This window comes from Streptopelia decaocto (assembly GCF_964273445.1).
Source record: "Streptopelia decaocto genome assembly, chromosome: 1".
Classification (NCBI taxonomy): Eukaryota; Metazoa; Chordata; class Aves; order Columbiformes; family Columbidae; genus Streptopelia; species Streptopelia decaocto.
Genome location: NC_138663.1, coordinates 33,696,943 through 33,717,045, shown reverse-complemented (window position 1 = coordinate 33,717,045; position 20,103 = coordinate 33,696,943). Strand labels below are relative to the sequence as shown.

The window sequence follows — 20,103 nt, the reverse complement described above, 5'->3', positions numbered from 1 at the left end:
CTGCTGCTGTTCAGGATGCTGTGTGAAATTTAGTGATAGCTGGGCCAGCCGCACACATCATAAAACCCTTGTTATCATTCCCAGTTTTTTACAGTTTAATGTAAATCAGAATCAGATCTGAAAGAAGTCATATATCTTGAATTGGACTGATATTCTCTATCCTGTAATTCTTAATTCCCTCTTGACAAAGTGGTGAAGCTAGAGCAGCCAGATCTTTAATATCAGGCCAAATATGGAGAAGAAGGAGCTCTATACACAAACACTTCTAGAAATAGAAGCATATTCATTTTCAAATAGAAATGTCACTGAGCGGTACACACAGACATTGTATCTGTACAGGAACATGGAAGTTTCCCACCTTCATATTTAAATAGGACTATAGAAAGTAAATTTCTCACTTACCGCATAGCACTACTTGCAATAACAAACCAAATTTTATCTTCTGAGTCTCCTTGTTTTGCTGGAATGAAGGTGGGGAGAAATCCAGCTCAGTTCATCAACATGTTTAAATAGTGCCTTTGAGAAAGGCTTCAGAAGCAAATATGTACCATTGCACCGGGCAGCTGCTCTTGTGGATTTCCACTTAAACAAACACCTATTGCAAGGTATGTCTCGTAATGAGGTTGTTTTCTCTAGACTTTTTCTAGGGTCATGGTCGTCACCTGGGTATTGTGGTTTTCAGACTTACGAAATTACTAATCGATATTTGTGCAAAATTAGGCAATAGTATAACACACAATAGTGGTGTATGAATGTGGAGCACGTAAAAGTAAAAATTTAATTTCCTGTGAGAATTGTTGATTTCCAGATTTTAATCCAAACTGTACATAACGGAGTCAAATAGAGTAAGTGATAAAACTTATAACATGTTAAATAATTTGTAACATTTGAGAAAAAAAGACATGGAAAACAATGTTGTAAAACATAAATATAAATGGAGCTCTGTTTTAGTAGTATTTTTATATGTAATTGCTGATTGCTTTCAACTTACAAGAGCGAAACAAAAAAGTGTATGAGTCCTTGCAGAAATGGTGACTGCTTATTGCTCACAGTCTTCTCTGGCGTGTTCATTCAGTGTGCTGAGCCAGGAAAAAGCTTTTACTGATAGGATTTGATTAAAATAAATACTAATTGCCTACTGACAGTACCCTTGAACCACTTTTTCTTCAGAATTTAAAAAAAAAAAAAAAACACACAACACCCACCTGATACACTAACAGACTTTATCATTAAATATAATTTTGACCAGCATGGTAAATACATTTGTTCTTAGTTTCAGAAAGACAAAATTCTCCAATTTGGACTTATTTTCTGAGTGCTTTTACCACTGCATGGATTTACAACAGGGTCTCAGCTACTTTCAAGACACTTCACTTGCTTCTGAATTGGGTGCTCAAACTGCAGTGAAGTGCTGGGCTTCATTTGTCTCTGATTTTTAGCAGCTGTGTTTGAATTCAGAGTTTGATTGACAATTATCTCACCTTGACAGAAGCTTGATTACTTGGGCTATGAAAAGACTCTTTACACTATGTTGTGATAAACAGTTACTTTTTTATCCCACTTTTTGACATTAACTCTTACTTGTACCTGAAGAGCAATATCTTCAATTTCTAAAATTAAGCCAAAAACATTAGATGGTTGTGGCTGGCATGACGCTCCACTGTCTAATAATGTTACTCCTTGGATTGCCTATGCCAATGAAGCTTCAACACAGATAAAATTCAAAATCAATTTTTTCCAAGAATTCTACTGAACAAGGATTGTTATAAACTCTGTTAATTTAGGATTAAAGGGAGAATGAAAAGCCAGCAATAACAGTCCTTTGACAGCACTGGGGGATGAGTAATTGAAAATGTTCTCACTGCGGACTAATCAGAGTGTAATTGCTGAAGGAACCAATATTTCATTAATTGGAAAGGCAGTAAACTCAACCAGTCACAGTGCCAAAATATTGCAGTGCAGTTGAAGAATTTTATTGAACTAATAGATTTAATTGTTTTAAGTAATTCTGTTAGAAGAGTCATTATTAAGAAACATTATTCTCACTATAATTTTCTGAAACATAAAAACTTTTTATGAGGCAAGTGATTTTCATTTCAAAAAAAAAAAGATGAGACAGCAGTTCTCATTTAAAAGAGCAACAAAACTATCAGTACTTGATTTTGGATATCATCATGGATGATATGAAGCACCTTTGTGAGTGGAGGGTACTTTAGCTATGTTTAGACTATCTTTAAAATTTCTGATGGCATTTTCTCTGAGTCAAAAAATAGCTTTGTCCCATCTGCCCAATCTGGATACGATCAACTAGGGAAGTCTGCCTCCTGCTTTTGCTCATCCGCCCTCTGCTCCTCTTTAGCTGTGAGGGAATGTTGTACAAGTGCTGTAGGTTATTTGCTAGCTCCACAATCAGTTTAAACTGGAATACACAGTCCTGGTTTACCTTCCAGTTCTCTACCTGCTTATTGCCACTTGCATCTCTCTCCCTTTGCCAATTGTTTGTGCAACCACATGGTGAGTGGGAACGGGGCAATGCTCTAGGTTAAAACCAGCCCCTTTTTTTTTTTTTCTTTTTCTTTTTTTTTCTCTCCCATATGTATTTATGACTATTTGCAGTCAGTGGAGAAGCAAGGAGAGTCAAAACAGTGATTTGGTCATGGCTGGAAGATGTCAGTGCCTCTTTTAGCGTCAGCATTTATTTATGTTGACTTATGGGAGTTGTGGCACTACAGTGTTAACATCACTCCACCAGGATTCAAACCCAGCCAGCATCTCTGGAGAAAGAAACAGCAGCCCAGCTATGTTGGTCACTGGTTCCCTTCCTTTCCCAACAGTGTTTGAACTGATTGAAAAACCCATTTCATTGGCACTAGTTCTGATGCAATATCTCTTAAATTTAAAAGTGGAGGGAGAATGTCGTATGTAACCCTAAATGGACTGGAAATGTAGCATCCTGGCCATGACTGTGTAACTTTTCTGGGTCTGTGACAATGACAATAAATATTGACATCGCTATATAACCAAGCAAACTCTTTGGGAGGTTTTCATGCCACAATGAACGTTTAGTGTATTTCTAGCAACATCTCATTGTTTATTGACTCACAGACAATACTGACTGCGTAAGATTTGTAGACCAAGGTAATGTAATTCATTAGATCTAATGGCAGAATTTAGGAATGCATATTTCCAGACACCAGGTTCAAAAGGGAGAGCTTGTTAGTCTTTCAGATACAGTCCACAATCAAGGAGATAACAACGGTGACTGAGTTCCCATAAGGTGACTTTCTCTGATTGCTATTTGTGTACAGAAAGATGCTTAGCAGACATCTTGCCACCAAGCTGTGGAGTCAGTGTGGATCAGGGGTCCAAAAAGCTCAGTTAAGTGCCTGGAAAGCCTCTCGGCCAAGATTCTGCACAAATTCTTTGCAGCTGCAACATGAAAAAAAAAAAAAAAAAAAAAAAAAAAAAAAGAGAGTTTCGTTACTGTTTCTTTATCACGGTTATTTTTAGCTATTACATATGTCTCCTGTGGCCTCTCGATCAAATGCCGTTATGCTAACACCCATAAAGACAGGCAGTACAAAACTGTTACTAACTCACAATTTTAGGAAAAAATAGAGTTTAAAACTCAGGAAATCTCATAAATCAGGACTGGGATTAATGAAGGCATCTTCCCCATGGAGTGCCTCTCAGGTTTAGGTGTGGTACTGAGAGATGGGAGGCAATCTGCTGGGTCAGATCCCGGCTACCATCATGTGAGGCTGTTGAACTCAGTGGATCAACGGCTTGATCAGAAAGTGCAAAACCTTGCAGAATTTTCACAGTTTGGTCAGAACAAAAGTATGTTTTACACAAGGTAGCAGGAGGGATATAAAAACATGACAGTGTAATAAACATGTTTCAGCTAGTATAATAAACAGAATTTGGAGCTTTCAGTGCTGAGCCAAATTTCTCTTTTAAAAGAGGAAAAATACACAGCCAGGCATTGTCTCATATGACAAATGATAATAATGAGCAATAACAATAACATGAATCATTGTTATAAGTCATCTGGTGATTTTCAAATTTTTTTTAGAAACTCACAAAGCATTACAAGAAGTCACTACCATGGGGTAAGGAACACTATCAAGACATGTATGTGAAACTGACGAAGATTTTCTAGATATGAAATTTCAACAGAAAAAAAAATAAGAACAAGAATGTTTCACATAGAATATGTTTTGATTATTTTAACCCATTTTGTACACTGTCTTTTGTTATGTGGCTTTACTGTATCATTAATTCATTAAATAGCTGATAAATGGCAGTGGGTTCTCCTTCATGGCCTACATGCTCCTTTGCTGCTTAGTCCTGAATGTACTTATGCCTGTGATGTCCAAGGGAAATGGAGATGTACTGCATCCCCAGTGTTGCAGATGGAGGTCTGGGGAGCAGAGAATGGATCAGACCCATTAAGGACATTGAGACATCTTGTTCTGAGCTGCTGTGAGTTTGTCTACAAGGTGTATTTTGGGTGGACACGCACTGGAACTTTCAGTGCTCAAAGTCCAAACCATGGAACCCTTAGGAGCACAGCAGAGGAGAACTAAGGCTTTGTTAGGCTACAACTCAACCATATACACATGTCTACATGCTGTATTTCGAACAGATTCAGCAGATTGAACAGTGAAGAAACTTTGACTTTGTAGAGCCTGAGTTGTCCAAGTCCAGAGCTGCTCAACCTTGCCCAGGTGATAGGTGCACCAGACAGGGCATTCAGTTTTATGTCCTGGACTAACTGTAGGGCACCTGGGGAGATCAGGACCAGGTGTACAACAGTCTTCCTCTCACTGCCAGAATTGGTAAGAGTCTCACCCTCTACCAGACCAGGAATGTATTGGTTTCACATCTTTTTCATTCATTTTAATAAATGGGAAATCCTTGTAATCTGTCAACACCCATAGGTCTCTGAAGGCATGCTTTTCCTGTTGTAAATATAAAACTTTTTAAGAGTGGTACCTCATCCTGATTCCTTCTAAAGAGCTGACTCTGCTCTCAGGGTTTAAGTAATGTTGTTAAGTGCTGCAAAGCATTATACACTGCTCAGGCAGCACAAATAACAGTATTGCTCTCCCACAGAGTCTTCTAATGAAAGGGAAATATGATTGTTTTCATGGGCTGATTTTAATTGCATATAGGTTATATGAACACATTGTTATTTTTATTAAAAGAAATGTGGTCACAGGACCCTAAAGATTACTGGTGAAACTAAGTTATCAGTGGCTTTTTTGCATGTTTCATAAAAAACATTGACTCCTAATGTAATAACAGCCAGAATACAAATGGCAAAATCATGGTTAATAAAAACACGGTCAAGGACAGACTGGACAAATGCCTGTTAGGAAGAGTTGGAACACTTTTCCAGCTAGGTCAGTGGTCCAACAAAAGTGGTGACCTGTCCCTCTGCCTGTCCCTTTTCCTTAGCTCACCATGCTACAACTATGCTTGTGGCCTCGGTCAGGAAGGACCCAGGTGTTGCTAACCCTGTTCAGTGCCTTTCTGCTTCCAAGGAAAGCCTGTCTCTGTCCTCCATATCCCCATTAGGTTGTTGTAGATAGCAATAATATCTCTCCTTAGCCTTGCTTTCTGCAGGCTGACCAAGCCAAGCTCCTCCAAGTCCCATTTTATGCCTTGCAGTCCACCACCGTTTTGCTGCACTCCATTTTTGTAGCAGGGGAGGGCAAAACTCAACTGTGTCAGGTGGAGGGGAATAATCTTTTCCCTGCCCTTGTCCTGCTGGCTGCACTCTAGCTAATACAATCCATATGGTTTCACGAGAGTTCTTCCAAGCCTTCCCTCTGTGACCCTGAGGTGAGAAGTAGCGGTGGCCAGCTCTGCCATTCCAGCACATCATGCCAGCACATATGGAGGCATTTGAGAGCTGTACACTACTAAACAAATATGAGCTTCTCTGGCTGACTAGACATGAACAAAAACGTATGTATGTGTTGCCTATTAAATGATAAATGGTGAGCTCTCCCCAGCCTGTGTGACTGGAAGTGTGTTTGTCTCATGGTAGATAACTGTGGACACATGCCATGGTGGACACGTCTGGTCACGCAATGGGACAAGCATTGGGCTACAGGGAAGAGGGAGCCACAAACAGGCTAGCATAGCAAGTTATCCTGCTGGAAACCTTTCCTCACTAACATCTGAAGGACCTTCATGAGAGGTGGCAGCAGAGATGGGAACCACCCAGATGAAATGTTCTGGCAGGTTGGATCTAAGCTGGGCTGCTTCTGATTAATTGCTCAGGATGCAGGGGTCATTGCAGCTGCTGCAAAAAATAGCCCGCTCAAATGAGGATGGGGACCAAAATATCAAACTAGGTTTAACTCCTTTACAACCATCAGATCTGGACCTATGGGTTTTTCAGATCTTGAAAGAAGCCGAGGTCCCAAAGACACACCTAGTGCCCAGCTCTGGATGCTCCCAGGGCCCATGAATCTCAGCACCACTCACTGCTCAAGTCACAGGTGCCAAAACAGTGGTACCCTCAAGAGCCTGAAATCACTCACTCACATTTGGGCAGAACATGGCAGCAGCTATGAGAAAGCACAGGCACGCTGTTAGTTACATGAAAGAGCAGTTCTCTACACTTAGCAAATAACACAGTGTAAAGAGACTGGATAAATTGCAATATATAGCTCCAAACAATCAGGGATGTTAAGAAGACTTCTTATACATATCAGGAGATAGCTAAAGTGATTTAACAACTCAATATTCCTCAGTGAGGAATATTTTTATATTTAAAAACATATAAAACCATAGTATTTTATTGCATGTTATCGAGCAGAGGCTATTCACTAGCTAGTGAATTCATCATTCCTCTGCCCTGCAGCTTTGTTTGCTCAGCCTCGTTCCATGTAGAGAATGGACAATATGTTCTCTCTAGCACACATGGGCACTTTCAGAGCAAACAATAGACACAAGCTTGCAGTGAAAAATCTCCAGGTAGCCCCTGTCTTCACTCAGGGAAGGCTCGAAGCCAGGAATAATTGTCCTGACAGTGTGAGATGTTCCTGAATGTGTTCTGAAAATAATGGAGGGGGATCAGCACCACTGAAGTAATCATTTTTATGTGGGGTGTGGAACAGCAGAAGGCCTGGTGAAAATATCTAGAGAGGATGTTTTTGTCCCTTCATTACATCATTCAATTAGAAAGAAGGCAAAATGAATTTTGCATGGTAATTCCTTCTTCTAAATAGTATAAACAACACATAAACCCTTCCCAAAGCCAAGACTCATAGCATCAGCCTTCAAGTACTTGAACGGAGTGTATGAAAGAAGCTGGCTGGTGACCATAAGCCCCTTCTAAGTGTGCTGAATTGTTTCCTGCCTTGTTCCTGTCTCCGTCCATCGAGATCATTCAGACCCTAAGGCAAATTGTCTTCTTTCTTAGTCATTGCAGTGAAGTGCCTTTTGTTAGGTGTTATGAACCTGAACTTCTCTGTCTTTCCCTACTGCTTATAAATGATAGGCAACAATAAATACACTCTGCACTGGCAAGAATTGTTCCAACAGGGATACACAAATATCTTGTCCCATCTGTAGTCATGCTTTATGTTATAAGCACATTAAGTCAAAAAGCATAATAGTAAAGCAATTAAGATATTGTAAATTATAGCCATGATTCTGAAACTTGTATTTATTATAAGGAATTCTACTCCTTAAAATTAATTATTTGAGTTTTATTTAATATTTTATTTTAGCTCTTCCTCAGTTCACTGTAACCAGTTGCAAATGCAGCTTTTCATGCCTGCCCTGTGAAGGTCATTGCTGACAGAGAGACTAGAATAAAGTTGAGAATAAGAAGAAATTAGGGTTTTGCAAAGGAAAAACAGGATATTGCAACTTTTTTTTCCAAACATACCAGCTATTATGCTACAGAGAATTAAATACATTTACCAACTATCCTCAATTTTGTTTTGCGAAATTCATATATATTATTATTTTTCAAGGGCACTTTGAGCTCTCTGTGGTAGTTATGTATTTAGAGTGTATTTGTGAAGATGAAAAGATTTCCTAAGCCAAAACATGCTGGTCTTTCACCAGAAAATCTGTTCCAGAAATCACTGGACTGTTGAAATGGTCCCTGTAAAAGGTGTTCTAACCCTTTGAAATGTAGATTTAGACCTATGTGTAGATGTGTGTGTAGGGTCTGGTGCTTTGAATGCAGGTGGTTTGTCATCACCAGATAACTTTTCTTCTAGTGTACTGCTGAAGAGCAGACAGCCACAACAAAATAGCAAAATATACTTCACTTTCCTCTACAGACTGGCTGCCTCAGTGACAAAGGTGATGAGTAAAGAGTAACTAGACTAAACTCAGAGCTCCAACAAAATCTTCTGCAACTTAAGAAGACAGTCTTTGTGCAAGAAGCAAACATGGACAGACATAAGGATCTGGTGCCAAGAAGAAGGTAGTATGAGTCAGAGAGCAGCAGTTACTTCAAAACAGGCAACTTACCAATATTTTGGGGCGTTTCTGGGTGAGAGCAGGATTTCCTGTTTGTAGAAAACAGGAAAATGTTAATAAAACACTTAATACAACCTCACATTCTAAAAAAACAAGACAGAAAGGCGGTAAAAATGTGCTCAGTATTTTGGTAAAAGCACCTCCTGCACCTTCAGTAATCAACCTTATTTCACCCTGTAAAGCCTTTTTGCTGACCCAGGCTCCAGGCACAGGCAAAACAGCAGCTACAGTGGCAGCAGCACAGCCTGACCTACTCTGACAGAGCCCAGACACCAGAGCCTGACCACTGCATCCCAAGTGTGGGGTACAAGAGCTGGGACAGGGGCAGGCAGCAGAGTGCACTGGACTCCCCCTGTCAGTACCCCTGTGCTCCCCACGTTTGAGGGACCTGAGGTACCAAGCTCTGGGCCAGAACCTCGAGTTCACACAGTCAGACCAGCTCTTGATTGCCCTTTGACTCAGATGAGGACTTTGAACACTGGCTGGTAGGTTTTGCTCTGTAAAGAGCATTACAGTGTTCAGAACATGGGACTTGTTGAGGAGGCAAATGTGAGAGGCTGTCTCTGGAGCACGAGGACCACTGAGTCTTATCTGATGGCACTGCCACCACTGCTACCTCCATTCCCTGCTGAAAACCTCTCTTTGGTAAACACAGTTCTAGCTATCAAAGACTGCTTAAGGGAGGCCTCGTCTGTCAGGAAATGTGTCCTTAGTTCTTGGATCTGCCACATCTGGAAATTTTCCTGTAGATGTTGACAGGTATTATTACACCATGTGTTGTCTCTATGAGATAATAGGTAGCCAAAAGGCACCAGAAAAAGAAAGCATAATGTACGGTGTACCAAATACCATGGTTCTAGTTGCAGTTGACCTGGTTACTCAGAGGAGGGTAAAGAGGGATCAGGGCACTATGGGGAAACACTCCATGCTGAGCTGCAGGGTGCTTCATTGGCTCTGAGGTGACTATCAGAGCTTGTAGAATGGTGTCACAAATTAACAGAGAAAAAGAAGACTTATTTAGCAAGTTTGGGGTATTTTTATCCAAAAGTAGTACACTTGGCCTTTCTTTGAATGTACAATAGAAAATACACTGGTTGCACAATATCTGTGGCAAGGACATGTCTCACAGAAAGCTAATGCCAGGCATGGGTGTTGGGTATATCCCCAGGTTGTGCTTTCTTCTGCCCACTATTTCCAACATTTTAATGAAGAATTTAATCCCATTCTTTGCCTGAGAACAAGAAAATATGTTTTCTTCTTTAAACTTATGCACAACCTCAAGTAATCACAGCAAATGTGAATTTTTCTTTAGAAAGAGTGAAATACAATACAGCCATGTTGAAGACAAGATAGAAAGGGCTCTGCAGTCCTAGGGTTATGATGTGTCTCCTTTCAGTCTGAAGACTGGACATTGACACTTGGTCTGCTGGGAAAGGTCTTTCCTGGTGAAAATTAAGCAGTACTTTCTAGTTAGGGATAAGCATAAAGAAGTGACAATGTCAAGAAACCCCATCCCTGTTAATACAGCTGGCTTCTCATTTGCAGACAAAATCACCTACAAGCATGTGGATGATTTCTGCCAGGCCCGCCTGCCTGAATACCTTATGCTCCTTGGCATCTTTGGGGCATCAGGTGCTGGGACAGGGGCACTGCTGAGCACCGTTGATCCTGATGACTCCATCCTTCTGTACACTGAGGAAAGACCCACCTAAGTATTTTGTTGTGGCTACAGAAATTATTGTGCCAAACTGCTTAGGCTTGATGGGTGTCAGACATCATAGACATTGATATCTGTGGCATTTGGAAAGGAAATGAACTCTAATCTTGATTATTATTTTTTTAATCAGCTTCAAAATATGCATCAGAAGTAATTTTCACAGCTGTTGCTGATTTGTTAGTACATCTGTCCTCAAATCTCCCTGCTGTTTGCTTTATGGTTTGCAATCTTATTTTCATTTGTTTAAAGAAATGTTTTTCTCTCCCCTGTTGTTACATGAGACATTCACATGAACAACAGCACAACAAAGAAACTGCCTATGCCCACAACCCTGTCAAGTGTCGTAGCAACCAGGTGCAAATGGAGCTGCACTGCCTTTCCCAGCCCCTCTGGCAAGCTCTGCTCCTCTCACCCTAGAAATGGCACAAAATGGTGCCAAACTATGATTCTTTCAGGCAATTGAGAACTGCTTTAATTCATTAGGGAGATCTATTCTGCGTCATGTGCTATAGAGGAAGAACCTGTTTCCCTCATTAGACCAGCTAACAAAATGGAAAACACAGGCAGTTTTCAAACTCAAAGTCTCTTTAACCAGTCTAAGCCCAAAAGTTTGCTCATTTTTCCAACTATGTGATAGGTGTAAAGCAAGATTGGACATCAAGCTCTGAATTTTGCACTTCTTGTTCTTTGGACTGTACTACTTTTGGAACTGTATGGCATGACAGGCCTTACAATCAGTTGTATTTTCACAGGAATGCAGAACTGAGGGAGACAGAACTTATTTTTGTTAAACTATTTGTCTGAGTCTATATTGAAAGGAGGATTTTTTTGGAGGGGAGGAACCATGAAACGGCACACCACAGCCAGTGCCATCAGCAAGCAGGCAGTCCTGCTAACGGAGGAGCAGGGTTGGGTTCCCACAGGTTGTCACCCAGCCTGAGCTAAAGTGGTCTGAAATGCTCCACGAGAAAAATTACATCCCCTAACTCACCTTCCTGCCTTCACAGTCAGGCCAGTCTGAGGATTTTAACCACAAAACCTTCACGGCAGGGCTGGAGGGTTGGTTGGGTTTTTTTAATTATGGTCATTTTGTAATAGGATAAAAAGCTGTGAATTCTACAGTATTACAGGCACATCACAAGTAACGAAATACTTCTCCACAGGTCTGTATTGCTGTTAGCTAAATAACATTTGTGACTTGACACACACTTCTGCAGTTGCGATTATGGTGAATATTACAACCGGGAAACTAAGGTGCAGGTCGACCAGGCAGTTTGAAAAGTGCACACACCAAGTCCTGCCATGCACACCTCAGTGCAGCTGCCAGATGTAGCTCTGTGGTTGCAGAGATAAGAACAATGTTTCTCTCAGGTCTTATTTTCAAGGCTTATTATTATCCTGCTATGCAAGTTTACTGCACATGGATCATTCAAAAATCAAGACTGGGTAAAGCATTCTGTGTATCTACATTTTGTAATAGTGCTAAACTCAGAGAGCAAATAGCTATGGTAACTGAGATGTTTGCCCTCAGTGTGCTCCAATAAACTGATTTACCTTGCTTCTTTCTGTTTTTTTTTTTTTCCCTTTTTTCTAAAAAAGTGCTGACGCAAGTTTGTCAAAGGGAGTTGTTGGATTGTAGCAGCTGTTGATTGGTTCATCTGATACACTCCCATTTGTCTTTAAATCACTGTCCAACTGCTCTAGGTTGCACATGAGCAAACTTTTCATTACAGGTGCAATTTCTAAAAGATATAACCTGCTTAGCAAGCAAGCAAGAGAAACTGCTTGACTCAGAGGTAAACCTAATACTTTTTTTCTTTGCAATATTTGATTGGTATATTTTAGACACTGGTCACATCTTTAAAAACTGAGAATTAGAAATGTAATTAATCTGTAAATAGAAGTGCAATGTGAAGGATGGGCTCCTTAAGATTTACTGACATGATAATTTATGTTGGCAAGTACCTTTGATATTTCTTCAGGAATGAAATTTAGTCATTTGTTTTTCGTACAGCAAATCAAAACCTAAGCAACCAGAGAAGCAGCAAAAGATGTTCAAAACCGACAAGGCAATTAAGAAATTAACGCTTGCTTCCCTTTTCAGCCCTTAGCTAACTTCTGACAATTTTTTTTCAAGGTTCCTGATTTACTTAACTAATGTTTCGCTAAATAAATGAATTTGCGAAAGCAGGCTTTGCATTTTAATTGTTTATTTCAGAGTAACAATACATATTTCATTTTGAAATAGCTGCACAGACAATAATATTATAAACTCACTGACATAAAGATAAAAAATCTGGCAAAATCTGCTAAGTAAGATATCACGGCAGAGCTTACAAATCTTGATACTGCAAAAGCTATGGACATGTTAATCATATCTGTGACCCGGCATTATTTGCCTAATGGTTGCCCATTCTCCTGATGTCCTAACTGCAGACTGGACAGAAACCAATAACACTGTGAAATCAGGTGCCAAAAATTTTGGCATTTCCTGAGTCATTTCTGAAAACAGATATTTAATAAAAGATCCAGAACAGTACCCTATATTAAAGAGAAAACTAGTTCTATAGATATAAATAACGTTCCTTTAGTAGTAATAGGCTAATCTCTTCTGCAACCAGTATTTCCATTTTAATGCTGTACTTTAAGAAAAATCTTTTCTGTTTAGCTAAATACCTCAGGAGGCAGCAAAACCATGGGTTGTATTGAAGCCAAGTTTAAGGGAAACTATAGAGCTAAGCGATTTCTGTGGTATGTAAACATAAGGGGGAAATGTACTGACTTCAACTAAAGTGAAGGGAAAAGTAGTGGAGAGCTCTTTGGTTGCTTCCAAACTTACAAAATTCCTCTCTATGGAAAGGAATCTGGGCAGATCACAATGGGTTTGGATGCCTGAAACAGACTTCAGGCACCACATTCAGAACTGTGAAGCACGAGGTGCTAAATCTCAGGGAAGCTAAAGCAGATGAACTTTGGGTTTCTCCTCTGATATCATGTGCAAACTTCTGGCATGGCCCAGGCCTGCCTGACCTTGGTCCTTGGCCATCACCCAGCAGCAGCGGTTTGGCTGCCATGAACCCCTGTAAGGGTACAACTGAGCACCTGTCTGCCAGGCCTGGTGGTGGGCTTGGACATGGCACAGTGGGCAGCTCTAGCATTTTATTTTAAACACAGTCAGCCAGTGCATCCCCATTTTTCTGAATAATATCTCGCATGTCAAGCAGCGAGCCAAAAGGTGCTGGGCTACCCCATTTCCTCCTCAGGAGAAGGGGTGGAAGCTCTGCCCCTTGTATGTATTCATGGGGAGTCGACGCCACCTCAACATCCCCTCAAGCCCTTTGGCATGTGCAGTGTTAGGAACCTGCAGATATTGATTTCTACCAACTAACTACCAGCTCTGCCAAGTTCTGCTGAAGTTTAAAGGTGCTATTGGTTGTAATTACAGTTATTAATGTTTCTAGGATTCAAATTTAATACCAAGCCTGTTTCACAGGTCTCATACTGGGCACACTTATGCCATTGGTTTTCAGCTCATGGTTGCAGACCCCTTGAGGTCTACCAACCACACCCTAAAAAGTGACAACCGTAAGAAACGAGGTTCTCAACAGGCTTAATTTTGCCATCTGAGGCTTTGCACCTTCAGAAGAAGACTTTTAGGAATTCAAAAACTGAAAAAAAAAAAAATCAATGCTTTATGCAGCAATTCCATAGCCTCTTGAGATAATGCCCATAAATCAGATCACTTGTGTAAATGTTTGACAGGACAATGTCCAGATTATTCTTATGCTGTAACACATATTTCTAGTCAATTTTTGCTCCCATTTCCAAATCGTGTTTGCTGTATTACACAGACTTTCCTCCCCAGTCTAATCTCCATGTAACTTAACTGCTGGCAACTTCTTTGCTTACTTTACCACTGTTTCCTGACTCTTTGAAGATCTGTATTTTTGGATCACCACTTCTGGAAAAGATGTTTCTCTGACAAGCATTAGGCAGTGCACACAGTGAAGATTTCACCCTTTACTAGAACGGGGCTAAGCGCTGTCAGATTTGTCTGCCTAACTTTTACATCACAGATTAAAAATAAACATCAGGAATTGGAAGGACGCTGTTCTTCAGACTGAGCAGCGTCTCTGTTTGAAGACAGTTCTGTGAATGAAACCACAGTTAGGAGGGCTCTGTTGTTTTGGGTTTTTTTTATTATTATTATTATTTGTCTCTTGGAGTTATTCATATCCCAAGAGGGCAGAACTCCAGCCCCTGGAATGTGAGTGCCGGTGGCTCTGCTGCTGTGCCCAAATCCCTCGTCCCCTCACGCGCACTCCCTGTGTGGCAGCAGAAAGGAGTAAACACAGTCGGTCTCTCTGGTAGGAAATCTCCTAATGCACTGTGATATTGCTTTGCTTTTTCAGTTGTCTGATCTGGGTGAACGTTTTTAGTAAGAAGCAAGGGAGCTGACTTTAATGTCTGGTCTGGGGTCAGTTTTAGCCTCCAGGACTGGTATTTAGAGTCTATATTTGCATTTCAAGAACCTGCATTCTAACATTTTGCCATTACAATTATGTTTGTAGACATTCTTAAGATCAGCATGTGATCAGTTAGCAGAGGACAGTGAAGGTCTGGTCACCGAGCGAGTACCTATACATCTATAAATGCAAAATCAAGAAAAAAGCTATTAAATAATTGTAGGTTTAGTGCTATAAAGAGCCAGGCATAGTAATTTTTTGCTGTGGTGTTTTCTGATACTGTTATTATGCAGTGCTGGGCTTCATTTAGCATATGATATTTATGAAAAATATAATGGTTCCATCCAGTGTGGCTGATTGCAAAGTAGCAGGTGAAGTGCCAGGAATCTGCAATCCCAGCCCCAGGTGTGCCAGCAATGTGCCACATGGTCTGTGCTCGCTCCCTTCAGCGATGTGCCCCTTTGTCTCCTCAGCTGTGAAATGGAGATATAAAATGCATCAAGTAATAGTTTTGGAAGTGAAAGGTCTCGTAAAACTGTAATATTTCTTATACAATGTTTTCCTCTTGAAGGTGGGAATGAGCAAATGAATGTGAATGTGTAACTGCAGATAAGACTGTAACATAAAGCTGCTGAAATCCTGGAGGTGAAGTCCTCTTTGCAGCTTCAGTTTGGACAGTTTTCTTTGGTCCATACAGAGTTGAGCATTTATTCATATGATTTTCAAAAGGCAGGAATTTTTCTAGTAAGGGTAAAGATAGCAATATCCATGCACTCATCCTGTGTGAGACAGAGCTTCTTGTCATGGGAAAACTAAGAATTAAACATAGATATACTGAAAAAACAGAGACTGCTATACCAGAATTGCACCTTCTAATTATTAAAGAGTTGACCACACAGAGGTGTTCACCTCTGTCAGATCCCAAAGAAAGGGACATATCTTCAAAACATGTAAATCTGTGACAACATTAATCTTACAACAAATGATTTGAAGCCCTGAGCATGTCCCTCAAGAGCATGTATGTTTTGAAGCAGTGGTAAGAAAACTCCCCATATACTTCCTTCATTTCTAACAGCAAATACTTCTGCATCACCATCCCCTAGAAATTCAAAAGCAGAACTTCAAGAAATTACTTTCTGTTGGCTTTGTGATTTTGCCGGATGCCAAACATTCACTGTGCATCCCATGGCCCCTGCACTCTTCACCATTTGAAGGGAGACAGAAGGACCAAGTGCTGGCATATAAAGGGACATTGTGCTCGCCCAGAATTTTCCCAGTCTGCAACTGTTTCCCTTCTTAATGCTATTACAAAGAACAAACACAAACCAAATAATTCACACTGGTTTATCTAGTTTGTAGAAAACTCTAATGAGTTCTGTTGTGTTTCGTTTGCAGAACAGAGTGTTCTGGCAGTCCCTGCATGGTAGAAAGGACCTGCAAGCAGGCGGCACAGTGCTGTTTACCCTGAGGAAGCGAGTCTGTGTGTGCTGGAAAGCACTGACCGCTCTAATGGATCGCATGGAGCTGCAAAAAGTCAACATCGAACTCGATGATCAGAGCAACAGTGGGGAAAGCCTCGAAGACAACTACACAGAGCTGGTTGATTTGGAAAAGGCTGCAATTAGGAGGTAAGCATTTAAGTGGGAAGGCTGTTCTGTTAAGGCTAGAAAGCGGTAATCATGAAACAAGCTTCACTATTGGCATCAAAACATTTCCTAGGTAATACATTGAAATTAGTATGATTGTTTAGTTATTGTTTTCCCACAGCATCGACCCTCCCTGCTCGGTTCTGTGGAGGATGGTGTGCCCAGCACAACTTGGGCAGCCCAGGTCCCCCTTGCTGGCCACTGCCTGAGGTGACCTCTGCAGGGCTGAGCACCCACTTGGCAACTTCCAACCACTCTAATCGGATAGTACACATGAAATTAATACACTCTCTGGGCAGTGCAACCTGAGCACCCTGCCTCTATGCTTCACCCCAACGGGGAGGAGGAATGTTTTCCAAGAAGGGTGTGGAGGGCAGGAGCTCCATGCTCCTGTGGGGACAGCCTGCACTCAGGCGTCTCCAGCAGGACTCAACATAGAACCAGCACTTGGGTGGCCTGAAGTGAACATCTCAAAAACAGCCATCAGCCTCCAGCTCTCAGCTTGCTGACCCTCCCCAGCACGTATCTCCAACAGGGCAGTTGCAAGTTCCTTGGATGTGAAGTATGTGCTCAACTTTAGCACATTGCTGGCAGTAAGGAATTGTTACTTTCCAACATCTGCAATCAGATATAATTTGAAGATTACTGGTTTTAGAACTAAATTCCAAGGCAAAGCAGAGATTTATTAAACATGTCATTGGATATGAGCCTCTTACAGGAGAAAAGAGGGGTTTTTTCTGAAGAACAATTAAATATTTATTTCAATGTCAAATGAAATTTTCCATAAATAACAAAAGGAACTGTTTGAACATAACGTGTGTCATAAACCCTATATATATTTTTTCTTATTTTTCTTTGTGTTCAGTCCATTTACCAGTGATGATGCAGAAAGTCAGAAGTTCCTTACAAATGGATATCTGGGTAAAAAGAAATTGGAAGAATATAATGAAGAATATGTAAGTTTTATCCTTTTTTAGGGGTAGTAACAAAATAAATATTACTGACCTGATTTTTTTTCCAAAAGTTTCAGTAAATAAGTTACTCTGGAGCTTGATCAGCATAATATTGGCTTAGGAAGAGTAAACACATTTTTTAACAGTTAGTGCAGCAAACTTTTTCTGCTGTTTAGCAAATAAACTGGGTCTTTACTTCACAAGTAATCAGAAGAATTCCCCAGATTATACTTGGACTTCAGTAACACCTGACCATCTCACCAGAGATGCTCAGCCATGGTGGGTCTGCATCCATTTTTCTGACAGGAGATTTGGTTCAGGGGAACTTTGTTGCTCCTGTATCAAGGTAGAGCTGGGACTTAGTGTGTGCGTGCTTGTATTTTTTGTTTACAGCATCTGTGCAAATGAATCCACATCCAGCTGCATTTCTTTAAAGAAAAGACATTCATGTTTGGCTTTATAATGCTGAACATTACACACTCAGCATGCCTCCAACTCTTTAAACAACTCCATGTGCAATTGGAAGCACAGCACCAGTTCCTGGAGTGTGCATGTGGGTACTTCTCTGCTCAGGATTTAACTTTATTCAAAGTTTTCATGAACTGGGTGCAAAGAAAAGCACTGTTTTACTGGTCACATTACAGGCTTTATTAGGACTGATCAAACAAAAACAATATTATTTGTGATTGGAAGCTAAATTTAAGAGCCATATTGTCCCCATTTCCTTTCCACTTGGTGGCAGATGTGACTCCCTCACACCCCATCCCTCTTCTCCAAGCTTTTTGCCCATTCCCACTCTCCTGCCTCCATCCTGAGCCACATAGCACTTCTTCTCCTGCCCAGACACACTTTTAGCTCCCCAAGAAGCACATCCTACTTGGAGCCCTGAAAAAAACAGATGGATTCATTTTTAAAAGCATCTGAATTTGCTAAATCTATAATTAGGAAACCCACTAGATAAGAGCATGTATTTCTATAGAGGCTGGCCAACACAGCTGGTTGTGGCTATGTCACATCAGTCACCTGTCAGGGATGTACACCTCCCCCCCGGTGAGACAAGGGGAGAGCGGGAAGAGGGAAACATCTACCAGCACAACTGGACTTGGTGGTGAAAGAGACTTTTTATGGTAGCAAGTGTCTGTGGGCTCAGGAACCTTGATAAGGCTCCACCTCTAAGGATCAAGGGAGCAATATGGGGAAAATCAACAATGAGGATCATTATTATGCAAATTGTTGCCATTTTATGTTCTTGATCCCAACAGCATCTGGGCAGAGCTTCCTTTGGAATGTCCTCATTCAACCTCAGCAATGCCATTATGGGCAGCGGCATATTAGGGCTTTCCTATGCCATGGCCAACACAGGAATTATCCTTTTCATGTAAGTACGTAGAAAGAAAAGCAAATAGAATATAAGGAGTGAGCTGGAGCTAAAGTTTTTGTGGTTATACAGGTATGTTAAGCTTGTTTTTTTAGTTGAAAAGTTTTGTAAGATCATCTGCAATAAAAACATTTTAGCTGCACAACAAGGAAATGTCCAATGTCCACTGCTGACAAACCTCTTTTTTTTTTTTTATTTTAGCCCTATTTTGTATCAGGAACACAACTGTGAATTGACACTGTTCAGTAAAAAAACAGAGGGGAAGAACAGTATACTGGTCCTAAAATAAGAAGAGCAGTCTTCCTGGTTCAGTACAGGAATTCAACAAGGAAAATAAACCACTCATAAAGTATATAATTACATCATCCCAACAATCTAATCCCTATGTAGAAATGGAAGAAGAATATTTCATATAAGTCTGAAATAGCAGCATGCTTTGAATGTAAGGACATTCACAGACTTATTCAGATTTCATATTGCTCCCTCAAGTCTATTTGTACTCAATATGCACCCGTGACAGCAGCAGTATGTGGCTAACATTCAGTATCTATACAAAATGGGTTTTGATTGACAGCAACAGAGACCCATGTTAAGTTTTTTGATCTATGGATAACTTTGCAAAATGAGAGAGACTGTACAAGAAAAAAAGAGACGGTTATCTTTTTTTAATAATTAGTTTCAGTTTTAACTGAAGCCTTAATTTTAATAACCCATGAGGCTGGAATAAAGCTTGACAGCACTGTATGACAACAGGCCATTGTTTCACATTACTGAAATCTAACAAACATTTAAATCAAGTTACTTGGCCATCTTTGTGTGGCTTCATTCTTCTGGAGATCATGTAACTACAACACATTTGAAATGCTACTTGTAGCTTTCAGTTGCCAAGAGACACCTCATGTTTCACCACCAGAAATTTTAACTGAAAATCAATTGTAGATGCAAACGCTGTCCTGGATAAGTGTGTCCCAGCACCTGCATTCAAATGGTTTAGATACAGTATTTGTGGATACAGAAACAAAAGAAAATTCTAAAATTGACTGCATTAGAGTCTGAAAAATGTAGGAATTTTTTCCTCCAACTTTCTCTGAGCATTTTTTCTAATCAGTGTGGCCAGAAATAACTGGAAAGAAAATTGTGATACATCAATGCTTACTAGGGGAAAAAAAAATACCTGCGTAAAATATTTAAGTGTCTGTTCATTCACACAGGTGGCTAAAAAAATCTGAAATGAGCCTAATGACATTAGCACTGTTGGCAGTGTTAAAGCAAGGAGTAATGATAAAGCAACCCTATGGAGTCTTAAACAGGAAAGACAAAGGATGTCTCTACCCCGCGGCCCATTTTATTTTCTGTCCTGCCTCCATACTTTCTGCATGAGAACATTTTCCCTCCTGGTAGAGGAAGGAGTTTTATTTAAAAGTGC

The 20,103-nt window shown here is 40.4% G+C and overlaps 1 protein-coding gene across 5 annotated transcripts in view; it reads left to right on the top strand.

Moving 5' to 3' along the window:
* Positions 1–327: 327 nt before the first annotated feature.
* The window catches only part of SLC38A4 (solute carrier family 38 member 4), a 34,250-nt gene continuing 14,474 nt past the window's right edge, over positions 328–20,103 (top strand). Inside the window, exons 1-5 of one of the 5 annotated variants that reach the window (XM_082063761.1) lie at positions 328–605; positions 8,316–8,461; positions 16,096–16,328; positions 17,212–17,302; positions 18,562–18,677. In XM_082063761.1, coding sequence (XP_081919887.1) covers positions 16,210–16,328; positions 17,212–17,302; positions 18,562–18,677 — 326 coding nt within the window. In that variant the 5' untranslated portion in view covers positions 328–605; positions 8,316–8,461; positions 16,096–16,209. Of the gene's footprint in view, positions 606–8,315; positions 8,500–14,373; positions 14,602–16,095; positions 16,329–17,211; positions 17,303–18,561; positions 18,678–20,103 lie in introns of those variants that run through there. The other 4 variants (XM_082063758.1, XM_082063759.1, XM_082063762.1 and 1 more) reach the window with 4 other exon arrangements.